Source organism: Aulonocara sp. 'chitande type north' Nkhata Bay, linkage group LG3, assembly GCF_057382095.1.
Source record: "Aulonocara sp. 'chitande type north' Nkhata Bay isolate Kocher_YH1m ecotype deep benthic linkage group LG3, A_spYH_male_GT1.1, whole genome shotgun sequence".
NCBI lineage: Eukaryota > Metazoa > Chordata > Actinopteri > Cichliformes > Cichlidae > Aulonocara > Aulonocara sp. 'chitande type north' Nkhata Bay.
In genome coordinates, this window is record NC_141346.1 from 72,191,389 (window position 1) to 72,204,456 (window position 13,068).

The 13,068-nt window shown below is 42.3% G+C and overlaps 2 protein-coding genes across 2 annotated transcripts in view; one reads left to right on the forward strand and one right to left on the reverse strand.

Moving 5' to 3' along the window:
• Positions 1–13,068, reverse strand: part of LOC147336918 (protein NLRC3-like) — a 1,139,417-nt gene that overhangs the window by 994,223 nt on the left and 132,126 nt on the right. The gene's annotated exons all lie outside the window — the stretch shown is intronic.
• Positions 2,791–4,843, forward strand: LOC147336944 (E3 SUMO-protein ligase ZBED1-like). The gene is made up of 2 exons (XM_086287202.1): positions 2,791–3,863; positions 4,097–4,843. The coding sequence occupies exons 1-2, from the start codon at positions 2,791–2,793 to the stop codon at positions 4,746–4,748; spliced, it is 1,725 nt and encodes a 574-aa protein (XP_086143328.1). The 3' UTR covers positions 4,749–4,843.

Sequence of the window (13,068 nt, forward strand, 5' to 3'; positions counted from 1 at the left end):
AAAGATGCCATTCTGCTAGACGTTTTGCTTTTTTCTTCTGACTTTTTTCCACATATAGCTCTTTTTGCAAAGCGGTTTTTAAAGCATTTATTAAATCAGGGGTGCATTTGCCTTGCCAAGCTGGACAATATATTTTATTTTGTATTTCTCCACCTTTTTGCACTGATTATTCCTGCATTTGAACAGTTTTTTTCTAACCACTCTTCATCTGCTGTTAATTTTACTTTAGTTTTAGAGTTACCCATTTTAAACTAATTACGTCAGAACTGTGACACCTTCTCTGGCACAAAGGAGCGGGCAGGTGATCAATAACAGGCTTCTACTTTCTCACTATTTGAGAAAGCGGTTATTGATTTTACGTGATGACGCACAACCTTAGTTTCCCACTCCAGCCAGTTCGTGAGTGTACACAGGAAAACAGCTTGAGAAGGGTTCGACCGCGTATTGGGTCGTAAATGACAACTCACTTCTCTTTGTTAACACAAACAGAGCGCGCTTTTATAATTTTTATTGAGACTTTCCGTATTTTTATTGTGCAACCTTCTAACTGTTCCGTTGCAGCCACTCCCAGAGCGACCGGAACTCGTTCCGTTACAGCTGCTTTCCCAAAGCAACCGGAACTTTTAATAGCGATTTCTAGAATTTCGCTCTTGCCTGTTGTCTCTTAAATCCCTTCTGGATTGAGATCTGTCGGCGCTAACCAGGTTTACACACTATTTTAAAGGAAAATCTCAATATCAACGTATTTTAGCGCTAGATGGAATGCAGTGTTTCATATTCACCTTACTGTGGCGCTGCGTTTTGGATCCGGCACATCTGGTCCTGGCGTCGTGGGGCCTCGCTGACCAGAGATCGAATTCACGCTCCCGGATTTTCCTTTTTACTGTGCACAGATTTTTTCCAGCGCAGGCAACAGGACGTCAGAATCCGATGAAAACCGTCTGTGGACAACTAGACGTTAAAAATAACAGTTAGTTATCCGGCTACGAAGGACCAATTAAATGTCAGGGGTTTAGACATCTGTTCACAAGTAAGAGAAATAAGACACTGCAGACCGACTCAGAGTTTAAGAACGTGTACACGGGTGAATGCCTCTGAGAAGACAGACACAACGAGTACAGGCTGCTTGCTTTATTTATAGTTCAAAATGGATTACATAGCACTTCCTCTTTTAACGGAAAGGGGAGAGCTCAGGCATTGTCTTAGCTATCTAACCTCTGCACACAAACTGAAAAATAACGACACAGCAGTATTCATGCTTATCTGACATCACAGACACTGAAGTAAAGAATGCATGTATATCCTGTCTTGTCAAACATCTCAAACACTGAAGTAAGGAATGCATTGTGTTTTGTTTAACAATAGGCTTGGTTATGTGAAAATATATGAACACTAGAAAATAAAACACACTTGATTATATTGTATTTCATAAAAATCCTCTATCAATCGCCTTATGTCCGCGGAAACTCAGCTGCGTATTCTTGACCTGTCGGAGCTTGTTTTCCAGCTTCCTCCACTTGCGAACCATCGATTCATTAAATTAACCTTAAATTCTCTCGCCGCTGCTCGATTTCCATGTTCCTCCGCGTAGCTGATGGCCTTCAGTTTAAACTGTGCTTCGTAAGCGTGTCTCTTTGCCATTTTCAGGGTTGTTAAAACAACGATGTCCTGCATAACGCACATACCTGTTATTTTATACACGTATGTGCGATTGTCCCGGTATATACGATCAACGCCCACACTTCACCCTTTAACGTTCTCATGGTGTTCTCTACTACGTCCTCCTTACAACACATAGGGGGCACTGCGCTATAGGGCGCGCCGTACTTTTTGAAGAAAATCTAAGACTTTTAAGTGCGCCTTATGGTCGTGAAAATACGGTACTGCAACAACATGGCAACAGAGCAGCTGCAGAGAATTCAACATTAATGAATCGATGTCCACAACCTGCTGCACAACCTGCAGCAGGTTGTGGCCTGATGTGTTTGTAAGAGTTTCACTTTCAGGAGGAGAAGATTTAAACGAGTCACACAAATGTGAACTACAATGTCTGTGACACACAATTTATGCAAACTGCATGAAATCTGACCTGAAGAAATCCAGTCTTCTGCCTGTTGTGGTTGTGACAGCTGCTCGTAGGAGAGTTTGTTTGTAGGAGGTGGAGATGTTCTCAGATCAAGTGCATAATCGTCTCTTTGTGTAGACGCTAAAAGCTGTGAGCCAAAACTCTCTGCTCTGAAACTCTTCACTCAGTCCTCACGCTGAGAGTTTAGAGGCTGAACTTCTTGTTCCTCCATAACACTTTTCATGAAACAGCAGAAATGAGCTTGTGTTTCTCAGCAGTGCGCACAGAACCGATCCTCTCTGCTCAGTCTGAACAAATCAAAGTGAAACGTCAGTGAAAACACAGCTGCTGATCAAACTGTGTCAGATTAATGCCTCAATGTTTCACTGTGAGGTTAAAAAATACATAAAAACGATTTAAAGAAGTAGGAGGCAGATTTTCACAATAAGAGCACTTTGTTTTTAATATAGCTGTCGAAATTAACGCGTTAATTGCGATAATTAAATTTTGGAATTAATTACGTTAGAATATTTAACTATTTAGCGCAACACGCAGATAAAAAAAAAAAAAAAAGTCGCTCCCATAATTCCACTTCATTTGTTTACATACATACATTCGCGCTGTCTTCTCTGCATCTTTCCCCTTTTCCTCTGGTAGAGTCGGACTCATCCAGAGGAAACATTCCTGTTTACCCTCAACTTTCTCAAGATGTTTGTCCACTGAAAATGGAGAAGCAGGAACAGGATGGCCTTCTGGATGGGGAATTCAAATACAAGAAGAACATAGATGGGACAATAAACAAACGCGTTGTAATTTGCACTCACTGTAGAAAAGAGTTTCAATTTCACCGTTCAAATTCTACCTTAAAATACCACCTTAATGCCAAACACGCGTTTGTCGGGGCAGCAGCTTCACCCGGCCTGCGTCAGACCACTCTTAGTGAACGCAGGCCACTCGGTAAGTCTTCTTTGGACAAACTGACCGACAATATAGCCAAATGGATAGCAAAGGACTGTAGACCACTAAGCATTGTGGAGGACAAGGGCTTTGCGGATGTTTTAAAGGTTGCATCTCAGGACGCGTCCTACAAGCCCCCAGCGAGAAGCACAATAACAATTCGAATCCACGAACTGTATGAAACGGAGAAAAAGAAAAAAGAAGAGGCTTTAGTTCACACAGAATGCGTGGCTCTGACAGGAGACCACTGGACATCATTGAGTAATAACAATTACCTGGGAGTTACTGCGCATTTAATCACTGAAGCCTGGGGTCTGACATCCTTTGCGCTGACTATAATGAAAACGGAAGAGCGGCACTTTGCGGAGGCTTGTGCAGAGCAGTTCCAGACTGTTGCTCGCAGGTGGAGAATTGAGGAGAAGGTGACAACAGTAGGCACGGACAGTGCGCGCAATATGATCGCCGCGGCTCGCATCATGCCATTCAATCACATGCCGTGTACCGTGCACATTCTACAGAGATGCATCACAGTGAGTCTCGCAGACAGTGGCTTTGTCACTGCGCTGGCCAAATGCCGCAAAATTGTTGGCCATTTTAAGCACAGCCCAGCAAACACAGCAGAGCTGAACGCAGAGCAGGTGTCACTGGGGCGCAAGCAGGAGCCGTTGGCCCAGGACGTGCCTACGCGCTGGAACTCCACGCTGGAGATGGTGAAGCGCTTGATCCGCAACCAAACTGCAGTAACCGCGACTCTGGATAAACAAAAGCATAAACTTGTCCTCCTGACGCCTCCAGAGTGGGACAAACTCCAGAGACTGGAGACACTTCTAGAGCCCTGCAGGTGAGCCTGTCATTGTGACCATAATTGTAGGTTTAGATTAAATGTATCAAACATACATCTTAAATCAGTTTTGTTATTATGAAAATGTCTTATTTAAAAAATAAATGAAATCAAATATTTTATTAATATTACCTAGTATTAAAAAGCTTTTTTTAATTTGCTGTCTTATCTGTGTGTGTGTGTGTGTGTGTGTGTGTGTGTGTGTGTGTGTGTGTGTGTGTATTCCACTGCAGATATGTGAATGAACTGCTGGGAGGAGAGGCCTACGTCTCCTGCTCTGTAGTTCTACCAGCCTTCTGCCACCTGCGCCGTGTCATGGAAGTAACTGATGAGGACCCTGCATATGTGGTGAGGTTTAAAGAGAAGTTTAAGGAAGACCTTGCTTCCCGCCAGGAACATACCAACTATGCATGGCTCCAGATCGCAACTGCACTGGACCCACGTTTTAAAGACCTACGCAGTGTGCCCAAGACTGACAGAGAAGCAGTGTGGACCACACTGGCAGGCATGCTGCATGAAGACTCTCCTAGAAGATCACACACTGCAGAAGAAGGTCCAGCCAAGAAGAGGCTGAGCCTGGTGAAGATGGACTCTGACTCTGAGTCAGAGGAGGAGGTGCAGCAGGACAGAGCCATACAGCGCTACAGAGCAGAGCCCTGCACTGCCTTAGAGGACTGTCCCTTACAGTGGTGGGCAGCTCATGCAGGAGCCCACAGCCAGCTGGCCCGCCTTGCTCGCAGATACCTGGCCACTCCTGCCTCCACAGTGCCCTGTGAGAGGCTGTTCTCTGTAGCAGGGCACATTGTGAACAAGAAGAGGTCTGCTCTGCACTCAGAGAACGTGGACAAGTTGGTTTGTCTCAGCAACTGGCTGAAGGATGAGTAGACCAGAGGACCGTGTGTTTAGAGCTTGTTCTATGGTTGAATGTGATTTAAACAATACTTTTCACTGTTGTTCATATTTTTTTGCACTAATCTACCTTACCCAAAAGGATGATTGGCGATTTTTTCTATTTTGCCTGTTGAATTAGGCCTATGTTCTGTGAACTTGAAGATGTATATGGATAAAACAATGTGCTAGATTTAAACGGGTGGAAAACATTCAGTAAAAATCCCTCACAATTATTTGAAGCCCTGTTCTGCTTGTACTGTTTGTACTCACAATTAATAATAAATAAAACAAACAAGTGTGTTAAAAACCACTATCTGTCCCGATTTTTACACATATATACACATATACACATATATTTCGAGTTGCGATTAATCAATTTTTAGGCTGTGATTAATTCGCTTCCAGCACAACACCCAGCCTACGTCAGACCACGCTGAGTGAACGCAGGCCACTCAGCGTGGTCTTAGCATTAAATAACACTAACAAGTGTGTAAAAATCCGCTATCTGTCCGTATGTTTGCACACATTTTGGTCATATTTCGAGTTGCAATTAATCATGATTAATTAATTTTTAGGCTGTGATTAATCTGATTAAAAATTTTAATCATTTTACAGCCCTAGTTTTTAATTCAGTTAATGTCAAACTGTCATCAACACCTCTGTGTTGTCTCCGTCTCTGAGCAGATTCAGGCATTACTCAAATAATAAAGGCTTTTTTTCACTATTATACTTTTCATTAGTCTCCAGGTTGATGATTATAAACAGAATTATTAAAGTTTTTATCATTTCAGGCTGAAAATCAACATGAATTTGGTTCTAATCAAAGAAGCTCCTTTAATGTGTGTCATTAAAATCCTCACACAGACTTAAAAAGGCGACATTAACATGAAAATAAATGAAAGAAGCTTCAGCTGAGAGCTTCATGCAGTCATCATCAGCAGCTCATAGCAGTCACAGCTCTTTATTACGCAGCTTTGCAGGAATTAAAGTGGCTGAAGTGTCAGAGTTTGTGTGAGAAGCTGCTTCATGGACAGCTGTACACACGTCTTTATTATTTCTTCATAAATCAAACACACAGGTTTGTCTGCAGATGATTTAAAGTGTGTCGTTGTGCAGTTAAAGCTGTTTGTGTGATGCCCTGACCTCCTGTGAATGAAACAGCCAATCAGATCCATCAGAGAGAGAGCAGGAAGTGTTGTGTGTTTGTGACAGAACAAGGAAACAGTGATGATGATGAACATAAAGGTCCTCTGATGTTTCCTGTTACAGTAACGCTTGTTCATCTGTTGCTCTCCTACACTTTCCTATAAATAAAGGAGAAAAAGTCCGTTTAGTTTCATTTCCTACAGCTCAGAGTTACACTTCACATTCCTGCTGTCACATCAAAAAGCTTCACTTTGGTCCAACATCTACATGTTAACATGAAACACAGACAGACTCAGAACATCTGGAACATCTGCACTTTGACCCAAACTGTTATAGCAGGATATTTTCTGCATATTTCTTATGTTGGACCTGTTTGAACTGTAAACGACCTGTAATCATCTGTAAATGGTGTGAGACACACTGAGGCCACCTACAGGGCAGCTGGGGAACAGCAGGGATCTGAAATCATACGAGACGTTAGTGAGTGAGAAGAACAAACGGACTTAAGATGGGTCGAAGTGATCAAAGTTGGTCTAAAACAGAAGATAAATCCACTGATTCTTTGTAAAGTTCATCTGCTGCTCACATGAATCCATGAAAGATTTATTTCACTGAATGTTTCTTCAAAGCTCATTTCAACCTGTTGAAGTCATGAATGAAAGTGCAGACTGAGAGTGGATCACATGATGTTTGAGGTGTGTCATGTGACATGTTCAGTATTGTCACACATGTCTAGATTGTCCCTGATATCATAACTGCTCAAACACTGATGATTATATTTGAAGAATTATTCCTGATGGCAGCAAAGTTTGAATGGAGCTCTCTGTCTGTGCTGATTTGTCGCCCTCTGGAGGTCAAAGCACAAACCTACAGGGCAGCTGGGGAACAGCAGGGATCTTAAATCATACGAGATGTTAGTGAGAAGTTAGAACAAACGGACTTAAGATGGCTCGAAGTGATCAAAGTTGATCTAAAACAGAAGATAAATCCAAAGCAGCATCAGATGAATGTTACCATTTCCAGTTACGGTGCCCTTCATCTAATATGGAAATGTGTTGTTGTTGTTTTTTTGCCGTGTTGTTGTTCTTCCTATTGTGTTTAGGCCAGAGATGCTCTTCAAACAGCGGACAGACATGACCACATTACAAGAACATGGTGTGAGTCCGATTTGATATTCCAGTCAACGCTGAGAGACCTTAACCAGGAAGTCAGAGGTCAGCTGATGCTGCGAGCAGGAAGTGAACCAAGGGAAAGGTCCACTCTACTCAATCTCAAAGAAAATATGCTGGTGTTTGTTGATGTTGATGGTACAATAAAAATATATAATATAATAAATAATAAAATATCATGTGATGATGAGATGTGTTGTTGGTGTTTGTATTTTCTGTAAATGTCTTTTTTAATGTAAATGCTTTGTTCCAGACGGACAGGGAATCAGTTGCTGTACGATGACATCATCTTGATGTTGACGAGGAGGGCGAGAAAAACTAGTTTTGTCCTGCAGATGGCGATCTTGCACCGTGTCCAGAGAGCCGACACTTTGATGGTGCTGCTCTACTCACCTTACTTTAGCCTGGGTTGGACTCTATATGAGCAGCTTCCACTCTGGTTTCACTCTTAAACACACTTGTTTGATTTCACTTGTAAAAGTTGAAGAATAAATATTTTATTACAAAATTATTTGTTGATGCATTTTTTTAGGGTCAAATATCTTGTTTGATTTGAGGAATGAACTGTTAGGGTGGAAAAAGTGAATCAGGTTAAAATAGTGGTGCTTTATATCAGTGAAGATGTATAATGTAATTTAAAATGTTGATGATGGGTTGTAGTGGGCTTGTACTTACAAAACTGCCTCATTTTATTGGAACGATCCACAGTTGCATCCATTCACGGATGACATCTGACATCATTTGACATCTGGTCTGAACACGTTTGTACACAAGATGCCTCAGTTCTGGATGTTCCCACAGACTCCTCTGTGCACCTAAAGCAAAGGTCAAAGGTCAGCAGCACATGTAGTTGGGACAAGTCTTCAGTCGCACAAACTACACAATCATTTTCCTCCAATGACGACTTTTCACTTGCAGAAATGGTCCTGTGTGATTTCCAGGCTGTGATATAAAAACTAGTTCCTAATGGCAGCGACTCACTCAGTAAACATGTGTTTCCTTCACCAACCTCACACACAGATCCAATAAGATCAGTAAGTGGGCAGTATAGTACAATATGTGTTATTCTGTGCTGCACTGCCCAAACTAAAGATCTGCTGAAGTGTTGGAAATGATCCAGATGTTTATTTTGGACGATACAGCAGAAGATCAGACATGAAAGTGGAGATAACACAGAAGACCTGCAGCAAAGGTCAGAGGTCAGACTGGGCCCCTGGATTCAACAATGAGCCAATGATCATCAAGCAGTGACTAAAGCAGAGCCCTGACGTTCTGACATTCATCACACAGTCAGAACAAATGTCTGCTGATGACTTCATCTCATGAAACGACTGATAGATGTCAGTTCATTGATCAGCTGAGCTGCTGATCTTCATCGTCACAGAAACATTCAGCTTGTTTCAATCAGTAAATAACTCCCACTACTCCCAGTTTGAACTGTTCCCACTCAAAATGCTGTGAGAACAATGATCATTGTAGGACTCCACAAACATCACGTGTTGTTTTCCACATGTAAGATCAGCAAACACACAGAAACTTCCTGTTGCCACACACGGCCTCTAAAATCTCTTCCACGCTTTCTGTCTGAAGTCCACTCTCTGTGTCGGATCCACAGGAAACAACAAGATCTTATTAACATGGTTTTCAATGTGTCTCCTTCCAAAAAGTCCAACCAATGAACAAATGTGTGTATTTGTGGAGGCCGAACAAAAGCATGACACATTTCTCTGTTTCTATAAACTGGAGTCAAACACAAACATGAAGAGTTTCACTGACAGACTCCAAAATGCCCCCACAGTGGATCAAAGGGAAATCCTACAGTGTGGCCAGAGACTCTTAATGGCTCCAACATCAACACATCCACAATGTTGGATCCAGTTCTGCCTCACAGAGTTACTAAGACACACCCTCTGCAGCATCACAACAGCTCCACCTGCTTCACCTGCCTCCTCAGCATCTGTACACCTGAAGAGAAAAGAAAGGCTCCAACAGCTCAAATCTACAAAGGATTCATGAAGTTTCATCCAACAATAACATGTTTGCCTTCCACACTTCTGTTATTCATGATCACAAACACAAAGAACTTGTGCAGCCCTGATATCAGCCCTAATATATGAGTGTGTTTGCCCAAAGACTGAAACAGCATCAACATGACAGCTGTAAGAAATCTTCTCTCAGCCTTGTTTGGCAGAAGATCCCTGCAACAAAGATTGTAGCTGAAAGATGACGTGTGTAAAGTTTGCTCTGTGGGAGGGTCGAGGCTGTTTTTAGACCTTTGATAGTTTCCAATCCAGTTCTGACAGACAGGAATAAAAACAACATCATTAAGATCAGATCATGGAGCTGTTTGCTGCCTTGTTTCTATCTTCACATTACAAGACTTTACTACAATAAAGATGCTGACATGTATCTGTAGCAACAACATCATTGAATCTAGAACAACTGGAGCCAAACCAGTGGCTCTGCTGGGATCACTGGTGAGCCAACACTTCCTTGTTGATGCAGATTTCAGGGCTTCCTTTTGCTCCTCCGTTATAACTGTTCTCTCTTCTCAACACATGATGACACAAAGGAATCAGCAGTGACAAAGATGATGCTGAAGAGAAGCACACACTTCACACATATAACAGACCAGTGCAGTTACACACACCTCTGCTCGACATCAGGCCTCAAACAAAGACACAAAACACTAACTTGACTCTAAACAGAAGAAACGAGCAGCTGTTTCTGTTCTGTGCTTATTTATATTTGACACACATGCTTCTCTTTGTGCAAACACACATCGCACTATAAGGGTAACCTCGCACACAATGATTGGACAGCACAGTGATGATGCTGGGAGATCCTATACGCAGCAACACAGAAACACTGAGAACTTTAAACAATGATGGAAAGTGTTATAAATGACTTGTTGGCCTCTGATCTGTCACAAACAGCTGAAACGTGTCTCTCATGAGTCACATGAAGGTTTTTGACAGAAAGGACAAAAAGTAGCTGCAGTCAGTTTGTGTCATTTTTATATTTATTCATCTGGGAGAAAAATCTGAGGGACATTAAAATGTGTTTTCAACAGAGACAAGAACATGAATATAACAGAACAGGTAAATGAACATGTTTCAAGTAAACAGCTGGACTGATCAGGTCCAAACACAGAGTGATAAACTTGTCAAACAGCTGTCATATCTTTATATAGAAGCTCTTTATAAATGCTGCTCACTGCAGTCTGTTTACTAATAATGTCAAAGTGTTAGAAACACAGAAACATCAGAATGGTCTTTGTTCACAGAAACCTGTCTGGGATCCTTTGTTGTTCTTTTGATGCAGAGTTACATTATAAATATAAAGAGTTATTTCAGAGTCTCATCAGTTTTCCTGCATGTCTTTATTTAACACATCAGCAGGGCTGAAGCTCTCATGTTAAACACACACTGATCTATGGACACGTTCATGTGTTTCTAACAGAACCAGGCTGTTATCAGCCTGCACTAACATTATGTCACACACACTGAATGTAACAGTGACAGTTTACATCATCACACAATCAGCTGTGATTGTTTCACTGTCATCAAACGAGTCAACAGGAAGTAGAATCAATAGAAACCAATCATTTACTGACAGCATGTCTGATGGAAATAAGTGCAGATTATGTATGAAGTCTAACTGCACACAGTAACTGTGTTACAATAAGGACTTAACAGCGCCCTCTGCTGGAGTGTTTCAGTACTGCGTTAACTAGAATACACCACCTCCTCCTCACACCACCTGCTACAGCTCTACTCTTCTATGACTACAGTCATCCACAGCACTGATGTGAGGTCACATGGTTCATATGTAAGGAGCACAGCTGACCTCAGGTCAGTTTAATGACTGTGAGCAGCAGCTGTGTTATTGTCACTGTGACAGGGAGACACTCTCAGACACAGCGCTCATGTCAGCTTGTTCTCATGCAGGAGGATCAGGAGCTCCATGTTTGTCTTTCTGTTTGAATCATGATGTGTTTGTGCCATCAGAGTCTGTCATGAGTACTCAGGGTTTCACAGCAGCTCTTCTGGATGCTGACGAGGACTCCAACCTCATGTTTCACCTCTCTGAGCTTCTGATGTCTGTGAACACTCGTGTTTCTTCTCTGGGCTCATCTGGACAAAAACACCTTTCTGTGTTTGGCTGCAGCCTCATTCTGACTGACAGGAAGTGTGTTATCCATGAGCTGCACTTCTGTGAGGAAGTTTCCTGCTGTGTTTCCTGTCTGTGGACAAACACGAGTGTTCCAGCTGAGGACTTGGTTCCTTCCACCTGTCCATACAGGACATCACGCTGTCTGCAGCTCTGTAAATGCAGCTCCAGGTCCTTCCACGTGCTGCTCTGTATTTGTGCAGTTTGTAGTGTGTCCTGGGAAACGTAGCACACATGGTGTTCTTCTGCTGTTTCCTCCTTTCACTGAGTGTGAAACACTGACGCTGTGCTGTTGTTCACAGAGGGGAGCTGATTCTAGCTGCAGCTGGACTCTGTCATCTAACTGAATGTGTTGGTGCTGATCACGGGGCTCTGAGGGGGGAGCAGCAGGAGGACTCTGGATGCTGACGTCAGTGTATCTGTGGAAGCTCCCACAGCGTGTCTGTCATTCAATATTGTGCTGTATATTGTATCTATGCAAAGATGAACAGACTGTGTGTTCACTGGTCTCTGTGCTGCAGCTCTGATGTCATCATCACTCCCTCCTCCACCCTCAGCAGTCCCAGCATGCTGCTGTGGTGCACCCCACCCTCACTCTACACCTGAGCCACAGACCACACCCTCCACCTCAATATACACCACAGTTTTCTCTGCTGTGGAAATGAGATCAGGAGGAAATCATCATTATTAATATTTAATAAACGCTCACATTAATGTGGGCTTATTTGTTTCATATTAGAAACATTAGTTGAGTGTTTTTAGTATAAAATGGTCAAAGTCCCTCTTTTTGCTCCTCCCCTCACCTGTGGATGGGCGGTGCTGTTACCGTGGTGACAGCTTGGATGTGTTTCAGTCCTGCCTGGTTATCACTGCAGGAATCTTTCACATTTATTACAGGTAATAACTCTGATTTTTCTGTGTATTATGAACCAAATGTATCCTGATACACACAGAGATGGATGAGCAGAGGTTTTTTTTGCAGTTTATGTAGTTACTATGGACTTAATGCATACATATTATTAAAATTAGGGCTATAACAGTTGTATTGATGTATAGCAACTTGAAATGCTCCCACAAATGGCTCCACAGCATGTAAAAATATAACAAAAGCTCTGGCGGACTTGGTTCTGTGGTCAGTCTTAAAGGGTGAAGTTAAACTCTGTAATCTTCACTGTGTCACAGAGTTCAGTGAGTCCCGTTATTCACAGTATCAATCAGATCATCAGAGAACAGCTGATCAGCAATCAGTGGTGCCAACAGCGCCTCCTGTGGTGAGAGGATGCAATAATGCAATGTAGCATTTTTCCACTCAACACTTGCAGTCATGGAAACTGTCTGTTGGATCTGTGTGACGTTGCTTTCTTGGTTAGAGTTCCTCACAAATGTCCAGATGATTCTTCTAATGAGGCGTCGACCATGTTTGCAGCTCTTTGGAAGAAAACGTCGCCCTTTGCCATCCTTACTTTTCTTTGACTTCTTCAAATGCAGCTGAACTCCAGCTGGTATTTTCTTGGACTTTGCAGCTGTTTCTGGTCATCAGTTCATTCCTGCAAACCTCTGAAGCTGAACAACAATGATGCTGCATTGCTGGCTGATCCCAAAAGGTTGATTCTGTTCATCTGGACGTTTTCAGAAACGTTTGCTCACTGATCAGGTGACTTCTTCAGTCTCAGCTGACTGCAGCTTTACAAGCTTACAAACAGCACATTTGCACAATGACTGAAAGCAGCAGCACCTGATATATATGATACTAATATAATACATATACATATATAATCCATACTAATGATGAAGGAACTGAGCTCACAGTCCATTGTTCATTCAGT